This window comes from Corvus brachyrhynchos, unplaced genomic scaffold (genome assembly GCF_000691975.1).
Source record: "Corvus brachyrhynchos isolate BGI_N302 unplaced genomic scaffold, ASM69197v1 scaffold3, whole genome shotgun sequence".
Taxonomy (NCBI): domain Eukaryota; kingdom Metazoa; phylum Chordata; class Aves; order Passeriformes; family Corvidae; genus Corvus; species Corvus brachyrhynchos.
In genome coordinates, this window is record NW_008237619.1 from 10839927 (window position 1) to 10867137 (window position 27211).

Consider the following 27211-nt stretch of genomic DNA (forward strand, 5'->3'; position numbering starts at 1 on the left):
GACGTGGCATAGATCAGTGTTCAGACCTGTGCTAGCATAAAGCCCTCTGCTACAGAGGTGTGAAATTGAGATGGGAATCCAAGCCCTTGCAGCTGGTGACTTCACTGCTGTGGCCAAATTCATTTGGCTGTGCAGGCATGTGACTCTGGAGCTGTAACTAACAGCACTTCATGGGACAGTCTTCAACATCAGCATTATGAGATGCCTGTAGTACAGCTTCCCAGCGGGGTTATACCACTGTAACAGGGTTGGCCTCACCCAGTGACAATTTAAGCTAATTAAAGCCTTTTTTTCCTTATCATCTCAAGAACTATTTCTGTGACTGTCTGTCTGTCTCTAACTATTCTGAGACTGTTCCTGTGGTTTTCTAAACGCTGCATCTCAGCAGCTGTAGAGACCACTTGCAGCACATTGCAGTGGCTTTACCACTCCCCCAGCCTGTGGCTGGGTAACACCAATTGCAAGGCCGGCAGATGGCAATCTTTGTATTCATTTGCTCTCTGTATAACACTTTCATCTTAGTGAACATAACACCAGTTGCATCAGTCAGTTTGGTGTAGAACTTGTGTCAGTCCTGTCCATAAGATGTTTTGTTCTCCCTGGCTGATGTTTCCATCCCAGATGTCAACCAGATGTAGAACAAGAAATGGGTCTATGTGAGAGCCTTCGTCTCACCAGGAAGCTCTGTAAACTGGACAAGCAGAGGTGCTAAAGTCAAGGTCAGCTTGAGCACAGGCCAGTAATAACATCCAGGCATCAGAATTTCCCTGCATCTCAACTATAGCCTGAGCCTTTGGGGCTGCAACCCTATCAGTACCTAGGAAGCTTAGCCTTAGTTTAAAACATTTAATGTTACAGTTTGTAATATTTATTTTTAAAGCTTGAGTGTCACATTGCATCACCAGTTTCTCAGCAACATTCTTGAGTACTCCACAGAAAAATGTATATTTAAAAAGTGAAGATTCAAATGAGGCCAGCCAACCTATTTATCAAAAGCTCCCTTCTATTTTAGGAGCTTGATCTGACTAACCAGGCACTGCTCTTTTTATTATGGGTCACTGCATTTGCAAGCCTCCCTGTACTGACTCCCTTTCCTGCTTACATACAGGGGGCTGAAGCACAGTTCCCCTGTTTACACTACTAGTTGTTATTTCTCCAGCTGCTGGCTGGGTTATGACCCCAGTCAGATTACTAATAATAGCCTCTTTCCCCCTCAGGAAAGTGAGGACCCAGCAGGGTTCAAGAAACCTGTCCCTTCTTAGAGCGTCAACAATGTCTGGCTTCACAGGATTCAGGCTCTGGTGCTCTCCACTCTAATAACCCCCCACTGGCATCAGCAGGAGAACCTACACCTGCTTATCTGGCTCCCAGCTTCCCAGCACTGTACAAAGCAGACGATGCCAGCTTTCCTAAGCCCCTTGTGTCCTTTCACTTTTCTTGGGAGCGGTTTCTCTCACACTTCCTGGAGGACTGCCTTGAAGTCTACTGAAAGGAAAGTTCTCAATTGCTCCTCTGGCTGTCTCCTTCTTGCTGCTACCTTATTTCTCCAGGTTTTGCAGGACTGAGAAAGAATCCTAGTTCATGGCGTAGTTGACTTCCCTATTAATTCTTTAGCAGCCGAAGTAGTGTAGTTGTGTGCACACTTCTTGACACATTTGATATACTTAAGTCTGATACCTAAAGCATAGTATAAAAAGACTTGCAGTACTGCCATCCTTCAACAGATAAATAATTTCCCTTTATGGACATAGCATTAACTTTCAGTTCCTTATTAAAAGCACTCTACAGGGCTACAGGTTTTGTACATTGCATTCCACCTTTCTCAGACTGCTCATTTCAGTTCAGTGGGCTACAGAATTCACTTCCATAAGCCTCCAGAGAGCTGCACTTTTCAGGGATGGGTATCATTCTGATCTGAGATTTTCCGTGTAGATGTGTCCAGGGGGATTTCATTCCATCATTTTGTGATTACTTCCAGTCCAGCCAAGAAGGTGTCTTAAAGCCTTGATTTGAAGATTAAGCCACAGAAAACAGCTACATTCTTGGGGAAATTATCCCAGGGTTAACTAAGATCATTAGTAAAAATGTCAAGTAATTGCAATTACTTCAACTCTGCATTTAGCAAGATTTAATTCCTAATCGAGTTATCCTTCTGCCTTCCCCTGCTGGATTAAAAAGCAATTTATTTGCAGATATCTCTTTTCTGTGTATGCATGAGGAGATCACGAACAATGTGTGGCTGTGCCTTCCACATAGGTAATTCCCCACCTCCCTTTCAGTAGGATCATATCCAGCCATCACATCACTTTTTGAACCCTTTGCAATCCTTTTGAAAAGCCCGATGTGTACAGCATAAATCACGTTATTGACACTACATACGACTTCCCAGTTTCCCATTGGGCTACTGGCAGGCTTTCTCCTTGCTGCAGTATTACATCAAAAGCCTATTTCCAGGGTCTTATATACAGTGACCTTTAGGTCTCTTACTGAATAGCTGCCTTCAAGCATATTGTTCTTTATTTTATGTATGTTTTATGTCTTTATTTTTTCTTCTTGCTGTATAACCTTGCAGTGGGTCCTTTAAAATATATGTTCAGTTTACTAGGAGTCCCCTGTTGGCCTGTATAAATTTCTAAGAAATTCTGATGTCAAATATTTCCAGCAGTCATTTCAAGTTTATTCCTCACCTTGGACAAAGATACTATGAAACATCAGCCTTGAGAATAATCCCCATGGTTGCATGTTTTCTTGTGTGCTAGATCCTCCCTACAACTGCCTTAAAATCTATCATCTTCACTGATTTGCCACCCTTGATACACTTAAGGCAGATTCTGTAGCATGCTACTTCTTTAATCAGGTTGGCAAAGTCCTCACAGAAGTTTTCAGCATATCTATAATTGGATAGGATAGACAGCAAAGCTAATATGGAAATCTGTTTCTTTCCTCTGCTGTCATGTACTGAGTCTATTTTCCTTGGCATCATTAGACTTGTGCAGATGAATGACGTTTTGCCTCTGTGTGGTTTCAAATTATTACTAAACCAAGAAAATTGAGGTAGTTTAAAGTTTTTAATTAATTTACCCCAAGCTAAATACTTGGCTTCAGCACTGTAGGGTCACTTCTTTTTAAAATCTTTGTAATGAAACTGGATGAAACATTGAAATGAAAACCTCATTTTTAATTACAGTATATTTTAAATGCCACGATGAAACAGTGTCATTTTTAATGACATTTTTTCCTCGTCAAGATTAATAAACCAGCAGGTTTGACACTAATTTAAGTGGAAAATATCGCTCACCCTTACCCCACAGAACTCCAGTTTTGTGATCCTTGTGAGAGGTACAGTCCCATTACCTCTCAGTGGATGTAGGATAGGATATTTTGGGAAAGGCTGAGCATTTTTACCCTCGTGTTCATATGAGCACAGGCATTGAGCATTCTCCTCTACCTCCAGGGCAAACCACTGGCCACAAAACACAAACTGGGAATGCATATTAGCAAAAGCACTACTGAAGTTTATCACTGTATTTGAAAATCTAAATAAAAATGAAGAAATAATATAGAAAGTTTTTTTCTTCAAAACATTAATTTCAAGGAAATTAGAAAGTGCACCTTTACCTCCAGACAATGTAACTGAAGTCAAATCCAGTGTGTTACCACGGACATGTTACAGCATCCCTATCAATAAGGAAAATCTTGGAAAACAGTTAAAGTAGTATTGAGATCTTGGATATTTTTAGGTGTTACTCGTCAACTGCAATTAAGTGGTGTTTTACACTGAAGGTGCACAGCACACTGAAGCCAGTGTGAATCAGCTGAAGACCAGGTGTTGGCAGGAAAGCTGTGCCAGTTTACGTCAGCTCAATAGAATGGTGTCATTTACACTGTGAAAGGAGAGCAAAGGACATGACCCTGCCTTTACCCTTGTCTCTGTAGGTATTTTTGTACCTTTTCTCTTTTTATTTTTTTCATTGCTGGTGCCCATTCACGGGAAATAGATATGACTCTAATTTTAGTACAATAGTAAACAACCTGATCTCTTTAAAAACTACAAATTAACAAACAGTCATGCCCATATGATGTTTGAGGAAAGAATACTCTGACAGTCATGAGGATCTGAAAGATAAATTGGTTGAAAAGTGAAGAAAAATTAGATTTCACTGAGGAACTCCCAGAAAATAAAAAAACAAGGAAGGGGGAAAGACAAGGCAGAAATAATGAGGTTTAAAATAATAATTCTTAAACAGCAGAGCTGTTATTGACACTGATGGAGAAACACACTTCTCACAGGGCTAGTTTTTATCCAGATAATGTCCATTTGGCAGGAGGAAAGAAAAAGCTGAGGTCAGAGAACACCAGGGAGCTGGGACGCGTGAAGGAAAGAGTTAAGGCTGGAGTCACCCTCTCTGAAGTGCTCTGTGATGCTGTGCAGTGTTTCAACCCCCAGAGCCTTCCTCCTCCTCCCTCGCTGTGTCGGAGTGGGGAGGAGGCGGGTTCTGCTGAGCTGTTAAATCCTCAGTGAAGTTTCCCCCATTTCCAGTGGCCACCGTTGTCTGAGGCTGGTTCGGAGCAGGGCTGGGGTTGCCCTGACATTTCTGGGACCGCGGCCAGCCAAGAAGAAAAAAAGACGGGTGTTTTACAATTTGCTTTTGTCGAAGTGTGGAGAAAGGGGAAAGGAAACGTCCTTTCTTTTTTTCAGTATCACATTCCTGTGTTTTTCTTCAGCCTGGAAAATATATTAGTGCTGGTGCTTTCCTCTCTGGAAACAAAGGAGCTAAACGGGACTGAGGAAGTAAGGAGTGGGAAGGAGGTTTGGGAAGTTTAAAAGAGAGAGACTTGGAGCAGCCAGGAGTTCCCTTTTCTTAAATGAAATCCCTGCCTGTGTGGGTAACCGGTACAGCAAAAATCCAGACCTGCAGGTAAATGGAGAAGCAGAGATCACAAAGGAAATTTCCGCTAACCTCATCCCGCCTGTCAAGAAGGTGAAGAAGAAAGTTACAAGACACACAACAGGCTCTGGGACCTGTTGGGCTGCGTAAAGATAAATCACTGAACAACAGTAAAGCTGTATGGCATTGGTCTCCTCTTAAAGGAAAAAGACGTGAAAACTCATCTCTGGCAGGGGAACTTCCCTGAGAGTGTAAGTTTCAAGTCAAATTCTTGTCTTTCTGCTCTACGTATGGGACCCTTTCTCTGTGTGTCTTTGCATGTATATATAGTGGGAGTGTGAGAGAAAAAGAGAGAGAGAAAGATGCAGATCACGGTGTTGTTTTAGACAGACAATATCGTGTTACAGAAGGATGATCTCATTTTTTCATAAAGTGATCAATTTTGTGCTTTTCCAAAAATAACTGTAAAATGTACAAAGCTACTAGGGCAGGACTGAGGTGTAATCAAGCACTTACAAATCACACAAAATAGCCAGCCTGTGCTTTGCATTTTTTATCCCTTGTGCAAGATATCATCATAGTGTTAACATCTAATTTTTCTCCTCCCCTCCCAACACAGATTGCACAATGAACTGGAGGCCAGCTCTCAGCTTAGCCCTGCTGTGGGCAGCATGGTTAGTGTGTGGCTCTGAGAAGACAGAGAGGCTAGTGGAAAGAGGGAGGCATGGAGCTAGGAAAGTGCCCCTGGCTTACAGGGCTTCAAGCAGCCTCCTAAGAAGGTCTGGAGCATCCCTGAGGAATTCAAGCCCAAATCCTCAACACCCTGTCACCAAGAGGGATTCTTCAGCACCTCCAAAGCCACCTGCCAATCTCCTGCAAGGGGAAACACGCTCCCAGGCCAGGGGCATGGGGACCAGAATGAGATTGGTACAGAGACTCACAGCTGCAGCCAAATACTCCAAGTCCGAGATGATTAAGGACGAAGGGATATCCTCTGCCTCACAGTCACGAGTGGTGCGTTTCCCTTCAGGGTCAAGTTCTCCCAATGTCCTGGCCAGCTTTGCAGGGAAAAATCGGGTGTGGGTCATTTCTGCCCCCCATGCCTCTGAGGGCTACTATCGGCTCATGATGAGCCTGCTGAAAAATGACGTTTACTGTGAATTGGCTGAGAGGCACATCCAGCAGATTGTGTTGTTCCATGAAGAAGGGGAAGAAGGCGGAAAAGTTAGAAGGATAACCAATGAAGGAAAAATCCTGGAACAGCCACTAGATCCTGCCCTCATACCTAAGCTCATGAGCTTTCTGAAACTGGAGAAAGGGAAATTTGGCATGGTTCTGTTGAAGAAAACTCTTCAAGTGGAGGAAAGGTATCCTTATCCAGTCAGGCTAGAGGCCATGTACGAAGTCATTGATCAGAACCCCATCAGAAAAATTGAGAAGATGAGGCAGAAGGGCTTCATCCAGACTTGCAAAGCAGCTGGGGTGGAGGGGCAAGTGGTTGAGGAAGGCAATAATGGGGGCACCATGCAGCCTACCCCTGGCAGTGAACATGTCCAGGTGTCAGCAAGGAAGGAGGATCCAAGGAAGAGCAATTATCAGCCAACAAGGACCAAAACTGTGAGGAAACCAATGACAACCACAGTGGGCACTCCTCAGCCTACAGTGAGGACCACTACCCTCCCTCCCACCACCACAACTACTCATGCCACCACCCGTGCAATGACAACAGCCAGCCAGTCTACAACAACAACTACACCCCTCCCCAGCACACAGAGGACCTGGACCATGAAGTCACATTCCACCACAGAGTACCACAGGCTGCCAGTAGCCCCTGACGTCACCACACCACGAGTCACAGCCTCTGAGGACTTCTACTCTGCTGCATGGAAAAAAAACCGCAGGGACCGGCAGCGCAGCCACCCAGAGAAACAACCGGCAGCCACACGGAAACCAAACAAGGCTGCCCACTATGACACTTTCACAGAAGTCCCAACTGCACCCTCAGTGCACTATACAAAGGCAAATGTGGGTAGATTTAAAGATAATAGAACTGACAGAAAGGACTATAACCACAGGGACCTGAATGTCACACCTGGGCAACACAAACCAACTAAGATTAAACCACCAAAAAAGAAGACCCAAGAAAAGATACTCAGTAATGAGTATGAAGATAAATATGACCCAAGCAAGCCTGCTAGTTCCCATTTAGAGGAACAGTTTGCAGCTGGAAATATTCCCCCAAAGAAAGGAAAAGAATCAAAGAAGCATGAGCGAATGGATAAACTTGAGAAGAAGAAGAAGAAGGACAGACCTGACAAGCAGCAGAAGAGTGAGAAGCAGTCCAAGAAGGTCAAAGCTGAGAAAAAGAGCAAGCAGGACAAAGACCGCAGCAAGAAGAAGAAGGGAAGCAGGACTGAGAATGAGGATTTTCCCAAGCCCAACAAGAAGACTTTCCTACAGCCTCCCAGGAAATCAGCAACCAGCCTCCTGGAATATTTTGAAGGCAAGAGGCGGCTCATTGTAAGTAACTCATTCATCTGAATCTTATTACCTAAATGAAGTCACATCTCTCTCCTAGTAGGAATATGTGGAATTTTAGGTTTACAGTGGTTTTGTATTACTCTTTTTTGATGCTTTTGTCTCAAGAGGTAAAGGCTGTAGGCCCAAATGATCGTTTTCAACAGCTTTCACAGATTCATATCGGAAATCTTACAAGCACTATAAAAATCAGTCATCCAGAGATTAGGCTAAAACCTCTTCCCAGCTACTTCCATGAGCCACCATATAGCAGATTATCTTGTTCCCAGTGGATATGTAGGTGTCAGGATCTGTATCATTATGATCAATAAAATGAGGTTCCAGTGTGGATTACATCCATTCATCACCTTGGGGTACTTGCCAAAGTTGCCACATTTCAGTGCTCTCCATGTCCCGCCAGCTGGCACACCTGCTTCATATTGGTGCTGGTGTCCTAAAGCTGGAAGCAAGCCAGGTGGCTTGGCAATACTAATGCAAGGCTGACTGAGGATATGCACAAAGGCTTGTGATCAGATGCCCTGAGGGATGGGGAATTCAAGATTAAGATCTGATGGGAATTTGGCATTCAGATCCCTTAGACATCTTCAGAGATCCCGTGCAAACTTTATTTTGGTTTGTTTCTTCTCCTGCTGTTTTTATTAAACTGTAACACGCCAGGAAGTTCTCAAGCATGAGAACTTCAGCATGGTCTGGAGTTACTTGTCCCCAGGTTTAACAGCGTTGTATGTTTTTCCAAATACTTATCATAAAAACCACTTCACCTGGGACAGGAAACAGTTTTAGTTGTAGTATAAATGTTTTTTCTGGCAGATGACACATATCCTGAAAGGTACACTTTGGAAAATAGTTCTTTAAAAATATTATTGTGGGAGCTGGTTTCATGAAATTATCCTACTGCAAGCTGGCCTGTTTCACAGTTATTGTCCAATAGTCATTGCCACAAACACCTTTGACTTTTGTGCTCCATATTCCAATACAAATAGCTAAGGTGCCAAGCTAAGATGCCAAGTTAAGATTTCAACCATTGGAATTTAATGAATCATTCTGCTGATGATTCATGGGCCTGAAAACAAGGCAACTTTCTTCTCCCCCTCCCCGTTCTTCAAGCTGTAGGGACTCTGCAGAGCTAGCACTGGAAGTGGAAAAAAGGCATATATTTAAAAAATTTGAACTTGAATGAATTTTGCAAATAATGCCTATTAGTTACTTGTTAACTAATATTTAGCCAAAACAAAAGCTCAGAGAAAGAAACTATGCAGAAGTTGGGATCCCTGAAATTTGGTCTCAATGTTGTGGTTTCCAAGAACATATGTAACACCAGGACAAGTATAAACAAATTTGAAAATAAAAGGGCCAAAAGTAAAGCTCACAGATGTCAGGCTGCTAACACCACCACAGTCCTGGCAACTTAAAGGATTGCCTGAAATTTGAACCTTCTGATACTAGGCCACCTCACAGCTGGATCTCTGAGAAAAGAGTTGCACAGTCTCAGGTTATCAGGCCAGAACAGACTAAAGACAAATGATTATGCCATGCTGCACTTCACTTTTCCAGAATCTAATAACATCCTCAACCTGCTTACTCTGAAGTTCCCTGAAGAATAGGTTTGGTTTGGTTATTAGTAAAAGCAGTGGCTGAACTCTACTTTCTCTTTGCCATGCACAGCACATGTGGAAAACAAAGAACTTCTCAAGCTTCTTTGAATGCACACACGTGCCTATTTGCATCCCTTCCTATCAAACTGTTCAGTTCCCTTAGGAGAACAGTCCTTACAATTAACTCTGTCATTCATGAGTCTTCAAACTACCTCTCTAGAGAATTAGCCCACATTGCTGCAGAAGTGGCTCTACCCAACTTGTTCCCCATTGCTTTGCTGTACTCTTGTCTTTCAGACTGGCTCCCAAGGACATTGTTTCAGTCCTTTTCCAAAGATCTTTTGAGAGGGACGTGCATTTTTAAGTTCTATATCATCAACAATTTCAGATCTCAGTGTGAATTTCAAATATCTGGAATTTTAAAGGCTATTCTGGGTTAAGTTCAATTAATGACAAATATAGGTCTCAGGTGCAGAAACTGAAAAAAATGTATGGGTTTTGAGTCCCACAGCCTCACCTCTCTACAGTGGGGCTTTTACTGCAGTCTTACTAATGTTGAGAAACTTTGGCCTAGTGAGTTTGGGTTTTTTGTTTATTTCTCTGTGGTGAAATGCCGACTGACAGTTTACATGTAACACTCCATATATACCCACATGCACATATATGCCTATGCACACACACACACACCCCCACATGCATGCATGCAAACGAGAAACGGGACGATGATCAGAGGGCTGGAGCACCTCTCCTATGGAGACAGGATGAAAGAGTTGGGGTTGTTCACCCTGGAGAAAAAAAGGCTCCAGGGAGACCTCACAGGAGTCTTCCAGTACCTAACGAGAGCTTATAAAAAAAGGAGGAGAGTGATAGTTGTGGAGAGTTGTGGATGCTCTACCCCTGTAAGTGTCCAAGTCCAGGCTGGACGGGACTTTAAACAACCTGGTCTAGTGGGAGGTATCCCTGCCCTTGGCAAGAGGGTTGGAACAAGTTGATCTTGAAGGTCCCTTCTGACCCAAACCATCCTGTGATTCTGTGATGCAAACACTGATAGAGACAGCCTGGGTTAAAACAGTCCTGGCACAAAGCTTTGATTGGAAGTTTGCTTTGTTCTACAAAGTTTGATGAAGTGGATCAGACTCAGGCTTGACTCTGCATTCCAGCTTATGACCCCCCAAACTAGGAGGAGACAATACAAACCAATGGTCTGTTTTTCATCTCAGTCCTCAAACTTCCCCAACACAAACCCTTCTCATGATCCTTTTTTTTTCATTTGAAGCATTTTTATATGCAATTTAAAGGCAGTGTGTTACATGCTGTAGCACAGAAATCAAATCCTCTTTGTGTCTGTCACTGTCATTCACCTTCATGTTCCAATGCTGTAGTCATGCCAGGGGCCTTTGCATAAATGAGAGGCAGATTTTATAAGCCCAGAAATGTTTTTACATTGATGAACTGGATTTATAAAGAGTGTACCATAAAAATTAGCCTTCAGGCCCCATAAACTTCAGAAGGCAGCTAGAAAATTATTACCCCTGCTACAGATTAAATTAAATTAAATTACAAATTTGTAGTTGAAGGATTTTGGTGATTATTTGTGATCTTAAATCATAAAACTTGAATCCAGATTCCAGCCCCCTTTGTATTTGGGGGATCAGTGGCAGGTGCTTGATTGCAGCTCACTGCTGTGAGTTAGAATGATTACATTGCTAGAGCTGCAGCATTCCTAGGCATCTTTTGCTGGAAACTGCTGCATAGCACCACTGAATGTTGTTACACACACCCCTGTCCTGGAATATTTTCATCTCAGTCACTGATGAAGGATCTAAGTCATGTGCTCTAAACTTCTTAAAAATGAAATCTTTGCAATCCTTAGAAGGCTTTGAAATAAGTACTGTAAAATGTAGAGCTTTTTATACTTTTATTGTTGTAATTGTTCCTCTTCCTTTTCACCCACAGCTGTACCTTTGAGCAAATATAAGTCCCATAAGACATCAAAGTGGCTTAGAACAAAGAAAAGCAAAATCAGTAATTTTCACATGAGGTCACAGTGGACTTAGCAAGTCTTCAAGGTTTTCTTAGATGGCCATCATTTACATAAATATTCATGTAGCCCTAGTTGTACTCACTCCTTGGCAGTCAAAACAGGCATGGGAGCCCCACCTGGACCATGGGATGAGGGCAGAGCAGCTGCCGTGTTCCCAGGGCTCCAACTGTGAGTGAGTAGGGGAAAATCTTAGATTCAAAGCACCACTGAAGGCTGTGAGGGAGACCTGGTGGGACTGGCAGGGTGAGGGATAAAAGGAGATTACATGGCTTTCTGTAAAATCTAGTGGTATTTCTTCTACCAGCATTGTGGTAGAAGCAGCAGAGGACCTGGTGGAACCAGCTCTACATGCTTCCAAATGTTTTCCTGTGGCTGGCTGAACATCTTCGGGTCAGGCCTGGACATGAAGGTACACTCCAAACACAAATAAGTAACAGCTTTATGGGAAAGAGAGCCCAGTTTGCAGACAGTGACTAGTTCTCCTTCGGTAAAATAATCATCTGCCTTCATTCCTTATACTAAACAAGCTCTTTTGTCTCTGCCAACAACCAGCTGATCACAACGCCCAAGGCGGACAACACCATGTACGTACAGCAGCGAGACGAGTACCTGGAGAGCTTCTGCAAGATGGCAACGAGGAAGATCTCAGTCATCACGATTTTTGGCACCATGAACAACAGCAGCATGAAAATTGACCACTTCCAGCTAGGTTCTTTTTCTTTTAATATTTTCTTTCCATCTCATGGGCACAATACAGACAGCAAAGGGAGAAATTGCCCCAGCTTGGGTCAAAATCTAAGACTATGCAGGACCTGCAAAATAGCTCATTTAGACATATTTGATGCCACCTTCTTTACATACAGAGTTTCCATGTAAACAGGTGACACTGAGCATTCATCTCTCTTAGGCAGCTTTTAAACAACTGCTGTCAATGTTCCTGGGGAAGCACCCACCAAAGTCAGTGAAAACCTGTCCTTTTGTAGCAATAGTGGTTGGACAAAGACTTCACATTGCAGTCCAGCAAAGCACTTAAGCTTAGGTATCTCTTGAATCATGTGAACCATCTCGTTCCTGTCTGCAGCTAAAGATTAACACCACTGTGAATGCTTTGATGGATGAAGTCAAAGAAATACAAATATTCTTCAGTTCTATACTGCAAATAGAATAAAAGCTTCTAGTTTTGCTTTTAAGTCCACCACATCCTTCCCCTCAAAGTTCATCTGGTTTTACCAAACCTTGGGAAAAGATATGTGATGGATGAGAAAGCTCTGGACCAAACCAGCTGCAGGGTGTTTCAGGTCTGGCATATAAATGGCCAGAAGATCACACATGTATGTCTGGCTTCCAGCCGTGCCTCTGTTACTCTCAGAGGGATGGGATCTAGCAGGAGACCTAGCCTTGTGTCCCTGAATGACAGTGAGTAACAAATCCTGCCAGACTGTCCATTTGTGCACCTCCCTGACAGATCTGGAGCAGTGCAGGATTTTCCACATCAGGCCAAGGTTACTCAAGTTCATTTTTTGTGTACCTAGACCCATCTGCCTGTCAGTGGACTGTTTAGGATTATATTTAGCTCTAGTCTGGCTAATATTCAGATATTCACTCTGACACAGACCATACTCTTTCAGCCTGTTTCAAACTTAACCTACATCCAAACTTTCCCCAAACCACACAAGTGTATGTAACAGCTGAGTTCTCACAGGAGGAATTAAATTGTTGAAGAAAAACAGGAGACTTGGAAGGGTATTGATTAAACCTTACATGAAGTTCACCTTACAGTTTTGTCCAAAAAAACAAATCCTGACCTTTATAGAAATATATACAATACAAATAAATAATACAAACATCTTTCTGTTCTATCTCCCCTTCTCCTCTACCCTTCTTGCTTGTATGACCTCTTCAAGGCTCATTCTTTGTGAGAATCAGAGGTAGCAAAAGCTCCTAAGAAATATTTTGTACACAGTATGTTGCTGTAGTGAGAAGCTTGAGCACCCAGCATGATGAGGTCTACTTGGAGTGCTGCATCTTGGGACTGAAATACAAATGATAACAACAGAAAAGTCCACAGAAAAGACTTCTGACTTGAGATTTCAAATGCATTTAGAAGTAGTGAATGAAAGAGCTCAGTGACACTGGTCAAGATTAGCTCACAGTGAAACCACAGAGTATTTCCTAGTTTCCCACTGGAATGACACAAAAGCTGAGTGTCACTGCAGAGGCCTTTTCTTAAGCCCAAGCAATGTGGCCTCTTTTCCCCAGCTCATGGGAACAGGGCTTTAATCAACTAAACATCAGCCCCTGGCTACCCATCCTATAATCAAAGCTAATACCTAATCTATTAGGCCACTGGACTGCTAAAACAACCTGCTGGCCTTCTTTGTAACCTCATTGGAATTATTTCTAAAGATAACTCACCTTCCCAGCCTGTCTAGCTGCCAAAGATGTATGGAGAAACATTTCCCCACTGTTTCAGAGAAAAAGCAAAGTGAGCAAGGACTTTGCAGGTAGCAGCAGAGTCTCAGCTCCAGTGGTTCTTTGTGTGGATCCCAGACTCCTTTATGAGGTGGAGGTCAGGGACAAGTAGTGACTTGGAAAGACTAAATTAGATTAACTTCTTTTTTCTCCACAGAAATAGTTTCCAAGTTTGAAAGGCAGGACAGCCTTTGTGGCATTACTTTTTTCCTTGATACAGAATTTTCTGTATTACTCTGCAATTTAATTTTCTTCCTTTCATCGTAGATTTTGAAAGAAAATCTTATCACTCTCGACAACTACATGAAAAGTGGTTGTAGTCAGGTGGGGGTCAGTCTCTTTGCCCAGGCAACCACTGACAGAATGAGAGGACACAGTGTTAAGCTGCATCAAGGGAAGTTTAGGTTAGATATTAGAAAAAAATTCTTCACTGAAAGAGTAATTGCACGCTGGAATTGTCTGCCCAGGGAGATGGTGGAGTCACCGTCCCTGGATGTGTTTAAAAAAAGACTGGACATGGCACTCAGTGCCATGGTTTAGTTGACGAGGTGGTGTTAGGTCATAGGTTGGACTAGATGATCTTAAAGGTCTTTTCCAACCTAGTTCATTCTGTGATTCTGTGATTCTGTGATCTCTTAACAAGGAAACTCTAACTTCATATTGATATCTAGAGTTTAAAGCAGAAGGGTGCCATAGGTCAGTTGGTCTAAGGTACTCCTGTACCGTAGCTGTTTTCCATCACATTTCACAATAACAACTTTTCTATCTCCACCTAGGCCGATGAGACAGTCTTTGCTTTTAAACATAAACTTTTGGTCTATGTCTTAATGGTCATACTTGCCATTAGTAACACATAAATCTCACTTGTGAAGCATCTGATGCAGGATTTACATATATTTTATGAAGTGAATAACCAATTAGCATATCCAGCAACCCATCCAATCAAAAGCTGATAACACTGCTTGTTAATTCTTTACCAAACTTTCAACTGAGGTATATAAAACCATGAAAAATCATGCAAGTTAGATATATAGCCTGATAAGTGTAACCAAATTTTATTATTTGCTGGCTTGGCTTTTTTTTTTAAACAGTGGGTTCAAGGTGTGAAACCTAAACATCAGATTCTAATTCAAACATTTTCCCAAAATTTTAATTCAGAAGTTTCATTCAGTCTATACACAGGATGGACGTACTGCAAAATTTGAATCAGATCAGTATGACCCTTAAAAGCTATGTATATTTAGAAAATTATTTAAATTATTTGTTGTATGGCTCCAATCTTTCCTGTTGCTGTGTGCCCCAATTGAACCAGTCAATCTCATCTCTATTTGATGGCAAATAATTATGGAGCAAGGAACTGGAAAGTTGTACCTCTGGGACTGGAGAGTTGTACCTCTGGATTCCACCTCTTGACGACCTGCTGTGTCTCTGACTTCAGGCAGGTCACTTAAGCCATGGCTGGGATTTCTAAGTGAGGATATGAATATAACATTCATAGTGGTGTCACAGGGCACAGGCAAGCAGTGTTTGCAGGGAGCTCTTGGTGCCCAGGTGACATTTCACTTGGTGTGTGATTTAGCCTGTCTTTAGCTTTCCAGGCCACAATTGCATATGGAGGCTTGTTTCAGCACTGTTGCAGTTGTATAGGGCTGTGCTGGGTGCTACAGCTGAGGCTGTGCTGATGACATGGAGACTTTCAGGACTTGACTGCAATATACCCTGGTTCTATGGGAAGTAAGGAACCTCAGTACCTCCACAGGCTTGTCCTCAAATCTCTGTGTTCAGAAGTCCTTTTCTCATTGTTTCTGAATGTTTTCTTAGAGTGGACCACTGAGTAGGCACAAGGGGTACTCAAAATTAAGTTTTCGCCTGTCAGGCTGCTAGAATCAGCCAGCAGGAGGAGGAGGGAGTACCAAAGTGGGGTATCTAGAAAGGTATGCTGCCAGCACTGCAGCATTCAAGACATGTTGAACAGTTTCTGGTTTCTTGTAGTCACTGAATCTCCCATGTAAATTTTTAAGACTGGTAAGGTTAACTCTAGTTTGCTGGCCAACCTCAAGCTGTTCTAGATATATTTTAGTGACCCAAATCACCTAGGCTGTTTCATTTGCACATGGTGCACATTGTTAAAACTTCTGTTTTCAATTACAGAAGTGGCTGCATTTCAGTGGGTGAAATGATTAGGACATGCATATACATGTATGAGCATATTGAAAAAATCTAAAAGATCTTTCCAGGAAAAAGCAAGATTTTTCAAAAAAATGTACACATGATAAATACTGAAGTGCATGAGGCCTAGGATAGACTGATTTTCAAAGAATACTGGGATGGAAAACTGGACAGTTAAAAGTCGTAGTGCCACATCCATGGTCTGTGATACATTGAATATTGCAGCAGGAAAAGAGCTTCTGAGAAATGAATTCTCCCCTTTCTTTTGAGGTGAAATTAAAGGCAGAGTGCTGTGTGATTCCATGACTATTTTTATTTCTCCTTTGCCTCACATTAAGATAATGAAAAGCCCATGAAAGTGATAGAAGATGAAGATCTCGTGGACCAGCAGCTCATCAGTGAGTTGAGGAAAGAGTATGGGATGACCTACAATGATTTCTTCATGGTCCTGACAGACACTGACATGAAGGTCAAGGTAAGGGTTTCAGCTCTTTGAACTCAGCTCTCTTTAAAGAAAACACATTGGAAAAATATGAAAAAAATTGAAAAATTTAGGAAATTACAGGCTTTCATGTGAGGCACATCAGAGACTGATGCAGGAGCTGGTCATTGCTGGAGGACAAGCAAAAGAACAGTAAGCAAAATTTTCAGAACTTAGGTAGCTATCTTCATTTTCTGCACTTAGGGGATCTCAGGAATTGTGTGTTTCTGCTGGAATGGTGAGGAACAGCACCTCCCCACAGCTGACAGGGTTTTAATGTAGCGTCTGGCATTCTAAAACACACAGCTTGGCTGCTCAGCGAGATGACACCACACTGCATAAGGACAATCCTCTAGGAATGGCCTTACAAAAGAATATAATAACTGCAACGTCCTGGCCTTATCACATTGGGCAAAGACTGAAAATACGCCACTTCCAAAGGGCAGTCTGACTGCAAAACCAGTTATATTTTCCATAGTTTCTGATCTGTTTTAGGCCTTGTTGCCTGTGTGCAAATTCGAATACTTGGATCTCTAAATATCCTATGGTGCTGTGATACATGCAGAAGGGCTGCTAATATGAGCATCCTTATATCCACCTGTCTTGGTTTTTTTCATAACAGCAATACTATGAAGTACCCATAGCAATGAAGTCTGTGTTTGATTTGATTGACACCTTCCAATCACGAATTAAAGACATGGAAAGACAGAAAAAAGAGGGCATTGTCTGCAAAGAAGATAAGAAACAATCCCTTGAGAGCTTCTTATCCAGGTATCACCTTCTGTTCTTATCTGCTGCTAGCTCTACGAATTATTGTTGTACTGTAAAAATACCCATGTAACTATTTCTGGGATTTTTAAATATAGATTTCTCAGTATTTACAGTGTTAAGTAAATACAGAGATGCAGCCAGAGCTGAATGCAGTCTTGTATAGAATACTGGAAGTCAGGAAGCACGTTTCCTGACTAACTGCACCTTCCTTGGACACTGATTTTCAGTGCCTCAGTTTCCCCATCATGACATGGAGATAATAAAACTGATTTGCATTACAAGAGCAAATAAGGATTAATTCACGGATGTGAGCTCAATGTTTTGAATGTATGAAGCACAGTGTTTATGTGTTTTGATCATCAACCATCCCAATCTCATTAATCCCATTCTAATCCCTTCCATGTAGTTCAAATCAGTAATTAATTCTGACTTCCTTCTTATCCTGCTTGAGATAACAGCTGGTTTTTGCCAGTATTAGTCATGCATATGATTAAACGTCTTGCAGATGTCTTTTGCAAAATGTTGGAGACCTTCTGCAGAAACACAATTTTGTTTATGCAATCTCTATATGCTGTGTTATTACTCTATCTTGAAACCTGAATTCCAGGCAAAAAATGTGCCTGGACTGTGGGCATTCAGACCCACAGAAGAGCTGTGCAGCTATAGCCCTCTCTCAATTATCACTGGGTAATTGACATGAAATTAGTGCTACCCCATCATTCTAGACCTTTCCTGTTACAACTGCATCCTCCTCACCTACTATCAGAATCCATGGGAATACACTGTTGATGCCAGACAGCTTTAAAAGTAACTGAGGCAGCATGATGGATTATGACAAGGAGGAAAGGAGCAACAAGTAAATTAATAGGTTGTTGGTTCATAAACATTTTAAAATTCAATGGCCACTTCAACAGAAAAAGAACCTTTAACAAGATCCACCCCACCCACCTCACCACCTCCTGTTTAGGTCCCAGTGAGTCATCCTTGAGACCACCAAGAAGAACCACAGTTTGGAAACAGCTGATCAGCACAAGAAAGAGCTTGTATGCTGGAAAGGGACAGGCCCCAAATCCTTCTCTGCTTGGAAACAGCCCTAGTAATAAACACACATTAGAAAACTGGGCACAAAAAATGCAGAATGTTGCATCTATAAACCGCACTGCCACTGCACAGAATGCATTTGTTGTCTGTGAAAGAAACATCAGGCTTTAAATATTGGGTGGACTTCTCTAGCCACATTAACTGGTCAGATTCCCAGTAAAATTAATTCCAGCTTTGTCCAAGATCGTGTTTCCAGTTGAACAAGGGCCCTGGCATCATCTCCCTGGTATTGCTCCTTGCAGAGGTCAGTTACAATAGTGCAAATATTGTTCTTAACAAGCCTGCCTGGTGTGAAAGGAGACCACGAGAGCCAGAGCCAGCTTGAATAATGCTTAAAAGCCACATGTAGAAGGAGGAGAACCTTGAGTTTGGGGCTGAGTTCCCCCTAAGACCTAGACACTGGCTGTGCTGCTCTTTGGGCTCACACATCAGAACAGGATGCAAAACAGGTAGAAGAAGAAAAAAGGATCCACACAGGAAAGGATCTGGCAGATTTGTCAGGAGTATTGGTCCATGGCTTCTGATGTCAGAAATAAAGCAGAAATCTGTACTTTATTGATGGTGAACTAACAGCTGTGAAGGACCAACTGAATTAATTTCTAAGATGTAGTCCCAGATAAGCACACCAAGTGCTCCTCAGGCAGGGGAATAAACAGCTTGAGTGGCTTTCAACGCTTTTCAGCTCTGTGTAACTCCAAAGGAGATATTAAAAAAAAAACGAGAAAGCAGTAGAAAAGTACCTTAAAGTGACTCACAGTTTTTCCCTAGGCAAAATATGATCCAATGGCTACATTCTCAGTCACTGTTCATAGGTAACCAGGTGCTTTTCTGTACAAAATAGCACAAAGATTATTTTGTTCCCCATTTTCAGAATGACACAAAATTTCCCTCCTTTTCTTCACATCACATATGTGATCCTTAGTGCTTCTCGTTCCTGTTCACTTGACTGTACACACACATTCATGTCTCTTTGCTGTTCCTCCTGAGAGAGATTAAAATTGAGGTTTGCTTTTCAAGGATTTACTTTTCTAACTGTAAAAAACCCCCAGTACCAATCAACAAGCAAAGACATCAGCATGCCCTGCTCTTCCAACAACTTCTTCCCTGACTTTGAGCAAATCCCACCACACCTTCAGCTTCTCTTAAGTGAAGCAGAATTGACCCTTTGCATTAGCCTTCATTTTGAGATCTTCACATGGTACAGCAGAAAGGCAGGCTATTATTATAGCAGAGTAACATCTGCATCCATTTAAAAGATCATTTCCTGCTGTAAAAATATCTCTGCAGCTTTGCAAATTCCTATAAATCTGACTTTTTAGGTTAAGTGGAGAAGTACCTATATTCAAGAAACAAGTTGTTGAGAGAGTATTAAAAAAACCCCACAGTTAGAATTTTTAAAGATTTCAAGTGTCCTTATAGCACTGCCTTTCCTTGACAGGAAAGGAAGGAGATCCTTGTGCAAAATCTTGGGTAGATGGCGCAGTCCCTCTTAAAGAAAGATTCCAAGATTTATCTTATTGCCCCATGCATGCCTTATATAGCCACAGACTGACACAACCACACACTTACAAGCAAGCTCAGATTTAAAGCCAGGTTAAAGGCATTTTGAGCAAACGTGGTGCAGGAAATAAAAAAGAGGTCAGTGATTATTTACACAGAAGTATGAGTTATGTCTGAAATGAAGATACGCCCTAATTCTCAGACAGCCCTTGGACTGCAAAATAACTGTGCAGTTCCAGCAGTGGTGAATGATGTAAAAGCTAAATGCCTAGTGAGGAATTCCACAGGAATCTTTCTCTCTTGAATATACACTTCTCAGCATTGCTGTAACTACTGAAGGGGGCTTTGAGCAAAGATTGTAAACTTTGCAGTGTTTGTTTGGTGAAGCAGCAGCACCGCAGGTGTTTCTTTGAAAGTTTTGGAGCTGTAAAACTCAAAACAAGCTTTATCCTTTCCCAGTGATGGACAGAACTGGGAAGATTTCCCATCCAGCTGTTACTTAGAAGTTGTGAGAGATGATGTGTCTCAGCCTACAGAGAACAGAAATGCTGAGAGGACTTGAGTCACATGTCTTGACCATGGCCACACTCTCTTTTCAGATTCCGATGGAGAAGGCGGCTGGTGGTGATCTCTGCTCCCAGTGATGAAGATTGGGCTTATTCCCAGCAGCTTGCTGCTCTCAGTGGACAAGCCTGCAATTTTGGTGAGTCAAACGGAATCATACTCTTGCTCCCCCAAACCACATCCTTCCTGGTGATGCGATGGATTCCTTTGCTCAAGTTTGAACCTGAGGAGTCTGACAACTGAAAACTTTCCTCCAGATCCAAATGGAAGATTGTGCTAAGCACGTAGTACAGCACACTGACACCTAAGACAGCTAAACAAAGTGTTCCCTGGAATCATTTGCACTGTAGCAGAAAATGCTAGCACTCCAAAGCTTCTCTTCAGGCTTGTACTTCAGGAGAGTAATAGTTATTTTGGTTTGGTTTTGGTTTTTTTTGTACTGCACAAATTAACAACACAAGGAAAATGCTTTGGTAAGGGCAGATCCTTTAAGACCCAACTCAGAACTGGCCAGGCATCAGGGAGATGCACGGCCATCAGGGTTTTTTTCTTTTTTTTACTGCTTCATTGCCAAAATCTGTAAAAATATTAATGGAAGCCACTTTAATCCAATAAAGGCCCTCCCAGACTAGGTACTTAAGATAAGTACCTAGATAAGATCTTAAGTACCCCTAACTAGGTACTTAAGATCCAACTAACATAGTAGAGAGAGAGGGGCTCCTCTAGGAGACAACTAAGGGCAAGACCCAGAGGTGCTCTTCTGTCTTCTTGTCATGAAGTGCAGAGAGCCTTACTCCTTAAGTTGCTAGCAATGCACACACCACACATGGTCTAGACTTGACTCCTTCAACAGAATCAAACAGGTCCCTTTCAAAAGCTGCTATTTCAATGCATTTCAGTTACACCAGAAGGGAGATCTTCACAGTATGATTGTTTATTCATAATCACCTGGCTTTCGTTCAGAGTATCAGCACCACTTCATTTGGAAAGTACCAAAGTAAACTGCGACATGGACCACTGCAAAATGCTTTCTGAAGAATAAAATGTAATCAAAACAGTTGAGTATCCCCACCCTTTGGTAGGGACAGCTTGAACACAATCCAGTGAGTTTCCAAAGCATTTGTCAATGGGTGTTTTAACTAAGTGGTTTGTTTCCAAGCATCTTACCTCCAAGCTGTAAAAGCAGTTACATCAAAGATTTTGTAGATTGTACTGACTCATGTTATATGAACAGTTTCTGCTGTCCCTAAGGTCTTTCTTCAAAGCAAAAGCAACAGTCCAAGCCTCTGTGCAGAACAAATGGAAGAAGCGAGTATCTGGCATAAGCTATTCCTCATAGTCATTCAGAATTTAACTGGCATAGATTATACTGCCTCTAAATAATTTGTTGCTGTGTGTATGGTAAGTAAAAGCTTTACTAGTGAAGAAAACAGTACAGGAAGATTCTGAATTTGGAGAATGGCCTCTGCAATTTACTGGCGTATCTGATGGTTGTATCCCTATGGTACAGAACCATACCACCATGCTGCTGTCCTTGAAACAGCTTTATGCAACTGATACCACATTTACTCAACACCTCAGCTTATCCTTTTGTTTGGGACAGGTGATGTGACTGGCAGGGACTCCACAGAAGTCAGTAACTCTTTCTCCTGGAGGGCTAGCTGAGACTGGGCCTTAATTTAGCAAGCACAGACCTGGCTGATTAAACTGAAATCTGCCCAAGGATAAGCAGAAAGGTCTGGTCTGACCCAAAACTTTCATTTCCTCCACAGGTCTGCGCCACATAACTATCCTCAAATTGCTAGGAGTTGGAGAAGATATTGGAGGTGTTTTAGAGTTGTATCCAATTAATGGTAAGTGACTGTTTCCAGTTTCTTCAGTACTACACATGAAGGGCATTATTCAGTGCTGAGTGCTTCTTTGTTGTAATTTCTTTAGAGGGATGAGTATGACTGTTTTCCTCTTTTGCTTTGTTTCTTTTAAAAAACAAGATGACACAAAAGCAAACAAAAAGCTTTCTTGGTGTTTCTGTGCTAAACATTATATAGGTTCTTCAGGACAGAAAAGCACAAATACCTGAAAGTCATCTCACATTTTGATTTCCCACCTAAGCTTACAGTCCCCAGTACACTCCTCTGCCAGCCTTGCTGTTAAAGACAGGGATGCATGTGCCTTTTGCACACTCAAGAGTTTGTAGGGTTAATAGAACACACACTCAGCAGATTCTCCTCTATGGATTCATAGAATGGCTTGGAGTGAATAGGACTTCTTAAAGATGATCTAGTTCCAATCCCCTGCCATGGGCTGGGACACCTTTCACTTCATCAGGTTGATCAAAGCTCTATCTAACCTATCCTCAAACACTTCCAGAGACAGGGCATCCATCTGGGCAACCTGCTCCTGTGTCATACCACCTGTATCCTAAAAACCCTCTTCCTTATATCTAATCTAAATATACCCTCTTTCTGTGTAAAATTAATACTCCTTGTTCTATCTCTGGGCCCTGGTAAAACATCTTTCTCAGTCTTTCTCATAAGCTCTCTTTATTATTCCACTTGCATCCCAGCAAGCTACTACTCCAGGTAGATATCCTTGACAGAGTGGGGACTTTTCAAATGCTGCGGGTTCCTCTTCTACCTAATCCAAACAACTGCCTCCATCAGTGGAAGAACAAAGACAGAAAGAATCTTATTTATCCCATCTCTGTTCCAACTGCTCTGTGCATGAAAGCATTCTAGTCCTTCCTTCTATAGCACTTCTACATTAAGTCCGTGTATGAGAAAAATAAACAGAGGAAGCTGATGTCAGATTTCTTCCATCAACACTGTTGCAGCCTCCACTGATTTTTCACTGGAGGCTTCATTACTTTGTTTATAGTTCCTATTTGTTAAGATCAACAGATCTTTGTCTAATTTCCCCTTGAATTGATGTTGACTCCTAGAACGTGTTCTCCTGTGAGAACTTCTACAGAGATACCTTTTATTTGTCCTGAGCATGGCTCCTACACCTTTGTTTGATTCCCCTTATTTCTTGTGTGGGATAAAGGCAAACATTTAATCCCTATCCTTCTCTGCAGTAACACTGACAATTCTGCAGGTCTTCCCCAAACCATTTATTTGAAAGATTGCAGTCTTTACTTAGTTGGATACAGAATCATACAGAATTTATTTCAAACCTGTGATCAACCTTGTTGACTTCCTGACTTTTCTCCCCAGTTCCACCATAGTCTTTTGAGGTGAGAGAAACAGAATTTCATGCAGTGTTCAAGATGCACACAAATAAGAGGTTTCCATAGTAAAATAATAATACTGTTCTGTTATTATTTTCCTCATGGTTATAACATTTGGTTTTGCTTTTGGCCATTAGTGAGCACTGAAGTACCCTTTCATGAAATTTTCTTTCATAGCCCTAAGAACTCACTGGCAAGTGGTAATGGTCAATCTTCACCACTTCTTATGTGAAGTCAGAAAAATTTTCACAAAGTGTATCACTTTGATCTGAGTAGATTTTCTTCTATAATTTTATTAACCAGTCATACAGTCTTAAAGGATCTTCTGCAATGCCTCACAATCATCTCCCACTCTTACTACTGTAAGTACCTTCACACTCATAGTATACTAACCTCCATGCTCATATCTTGTGTGCGTTATTTACACATACATGGAACTGCACCAGTCCCAGCACAGCCATGGAACTTTACCAATGACCTCCCTCCAATACAGGTGATCATTCACTCCCACCTTGCTCCTGCTTCAACCAACCTATCAAAGGACCTTTTGAAGCTTTCTGAAAATTCATATAGCCTGTATCAGCCAGGCTACCCTTAACCATCTGCTTGCTGACCTCTTTCAGAGAGCCTCAAGTCTGTAAAGCAGGGTGCCACCATGTAAGAGTCCTGTTGCCAAGCCAACTATGCATATATGTGCCCACTGATCGTAGTTGCTTTACAGTTTCTACTCATTTACCCAACACACACTTCACACTTAAAAGCCTGGAGTTCACCAGATTTACCCTAGAAAATATACTTTGAAGAGCAAATGACGTCTACCACATCCCATACCTCACATACCATGACAGTTCAAGAGTAAGGCTCTATATCCAGAAATTCCTCTATCACACTTCAACTCCCGTGATTTCTTTCACTGTTGTTCACATATGCCTTCTGCAATACATAAACTTGTGACCCTAGCTGCAAAGAAGCCAAAGAAGTTCACGGATTTTGGGTGACAAAAAGATGTACCACACTACAGTAGCTTCAGCCTAGAGAATAAGGACAAGTTTACTAAACCTGAAAAAGCTGTTAAAAATACATCCTTAGCTCACAGTAGAGCAATTTCATTTTGGATACAGGAAATGGATCTGAACTTGCAAATTACAAGCATCTTATATTGCCAACTCTTGGGCTGTATCCTATCTCATGTTGCTAACTTTTTTACCTACAAATAATCATCATCACCTAAATAATAGATTAATGCTGATTTTATGTGATCACTTTCTAGGAAGCTCAACTGTAGACAGAGAAGACATCCCAGCTAATTTGGTGAAAGACATTCGAAATTATTTCCAAATTAGCCCGGAATATTTCTCCATGCTTCTAGTGGGGAAAGACGGCAACGTCAAATCCTGGTATCCCTCTCCAATGTGGTCTATGGCGATTGTGTATGACCTGATTGATTCCATGCAGCTCCGGCGCCAGGAAATGACAATCCAGCAGTCGCTGGGCATGCAGTGCCCCGATGATGAGTATGGCGGGTATGGCTACCACAGCTACCACCAGGGCTACCAGGAAGGTTACCAAGATGACTACCGTCACCACGGAAGTTACCACCATGGATATCCATACTGAACAGAGCGACTTAGCCTCTGACCGCCCCCATGTCTGTCTTCCAATAGCTATCCAAGCAATAGGTGGCCACTTGCAGAAAATCTTCCCAGGCCACCTAAATATCCACTCCTCGTTCTTCTACTGTTCAATCAAGGGACTTTGGTCATTTGTCTTGTCAAAAAATGCAGAAGCCTTTACAGTGAAGCAATTCAAACCAGTAGTATTGAAGCTTTAAACAATAAAGACTCCTTTATATTTTTAAACCTTTATAAACAAAGGCCATCAGCGGGTGCTGTTTGTATTAAAACCAACCAAAAAAAACCCCATAGCCCCATTCCATGGGCACTACAGTAGGGCAGGAAACAAACTGTCCAACAATGTGCTTTTTAGTACTTTTTCTAAGGAGAAAAAAAAAAAGTATATTTATTGGAAAGTGTGATTTCATTATGCTTATGAAAAGAAACAAAGAACCAACACTTTGGGTCTCTCCCAGAGAAGAAAAATTTAAGAAAGAAGCATGGGGCATGCTCTTTAATAATAACAACAACAGTAATAAAATCTTTTTGAAACATCTTGTTTAAAAAGACAGCATCCCTTCTACAGTGCATTAACATTGTAATTAGCTGACTTTATGAATGAAAATAAGATTTATGGCTATGGCAGAACTTGTTCCAATACAATACAATGTAAAGTTCTTAACTACAAAGCTTACTGCATGGCTATTTATTCTTTCAATTGGGGTCCCTGTTCTCTTAGGTCCTGCCCACATCACTGTTAAAACCAAGTTAATGAGAGCTAAGTGGGAACACCAACCAGGATTAGCACTGTCTGAAATACAAAAATCTGAAAAGCATTATTTTCATCAGAAAAAGAAATCTCATTCACATATATTTTCAATGAGTTGTAACTAGCTCTCTATAATAATGCTTTTAATTAAACTATTACTCTAAATTTCAAATTCTCTTTTACCTCTTCTTCTCATACCCTGCCCTATAAAAGTGATCTGGATTAAATGTTTATAAAAAGTATTTGAGATTAATTTTATCTGCTAAAGCATCTCTATTTCTGCCACACTTTCAGAAATGTTTTTTTTCTCCCTTCTCATTGATAACTTTGGGCGTTGGAGCTGTAATACCACCCTACCCTACTGAAACCAGTGGCAAGAACTGCATGCATAGCCATGGTTTCAACACCACCGGGGTTAGATTTCTAAACACTGAAGATGCAGCAGAAAGATTATGGAATACCTTTAAGTGAAAATACCATGTCAGCCTTTATAATGGCACATTAGTCACTTCTGATGTCGAAGGTGTGCCTGACCAGTCACATTTCTTTTTATAATCCATGATGTGGGTGCACACCACACATAGATGCACACAACAGGGCACTCGTACTGGGTATCGCCATCACAGCAGTAGCACAGGAACAGGGAGAAACTACAGCTCTAAGCTGGCCACAGCATGCTCTGCATTTTGACTTTCAGCATTTTCCTGATTTTTTTTCCCAGATGAAAACAAAACTGGCTAAAGCAACAAGTTCACTCCAAACCAGATGCCTTCTTCAGAAATTTAAGTCACAAAAGGTCAGGCATCACTTGCCCTTCTGAATGTCAGAAGGGCAGACAGATGGTCACAAGGCCTTTAGCTTTATAAATCTGGTCACCCTCTGGAGCAGGCTGCCCTCCCTATCACAAGGTCTACTCAAGTGCAGGGTACAGCTCCTGACTTACCTTTCTCAGGTGACTGGAGCTAGCTGGGGGAAGGCATTTGACAATGATTTTGCCTGCAGAGCTTCTGAGCTCTCAGTGACAGCACTTCCACAGCTGAAAGCAGTGGACAGAGAAATTCAAAAAACCAAAAAGAATCACAGCATGGAAGGGTTTCTAGAAGAAAATGGAGTGTCCTGTATCTCACTTTTAGAAAACAAGAGCTTACTGCATCACTGTATCAAGGTCAGCTGCCTAACTTTCCTTGCCTAAAGCAAAAGCAGAGGAAAGTATACCAGACATCTAACAGGCACCTCCTGTAGACAGAAAGAAAAATGCCCTTGGGGCACTTTCTTTCAGGAGTTCATTTAAACTTTCCTGTAATCCTGTTTTCATGTGAAGTCTTTAAACGAAAGCCCTTTTAACTCACACTACAAATCACATAAATTAAATGTCTTGTGCTGAGAGGGTTAACTCACAAAAAAAAAAAAAGAATGCAGCACCTGATCCAAATGGCCTTTTCCTTTTTATACCCCTGTCTGAAATTCAAAGTTAAA

The 27211-nt window shown here is 41.7% G+C and overlaps 1 protein-coding gene across 1 annotated transcript; it reads left to right on the forward strand.

Annotated features, from left to right (window-relative positions):
* Positions 1-4521: 4521 nt before the first annotated feature.
* On the forward strand, positions 4522-25977 carry CCDC80 (coiled-coil domain containing 80). Its single transcript, XM_008631772.2, has 8 exons — positions 4522-5140; positions 5509-7409; positions 11619-11775; positions 16046-16182; positions 16811-16959; positions 20160-20263; positions 21897-21977; positions 24624-25977. Exons 2-8 carry the CDS (start codon positions 5517-5519, stop codon positions 24968-24970), a joined length of 2868 nt encoding a protein of 955 aa, XP_008629994.1. The 5' UTR covers positions 4522-5140; positions 5509-5516; the 3' UTR covers positions 24971-25977.
* Positions 25978-27211: the final 1234 nt, after the last annotated feature.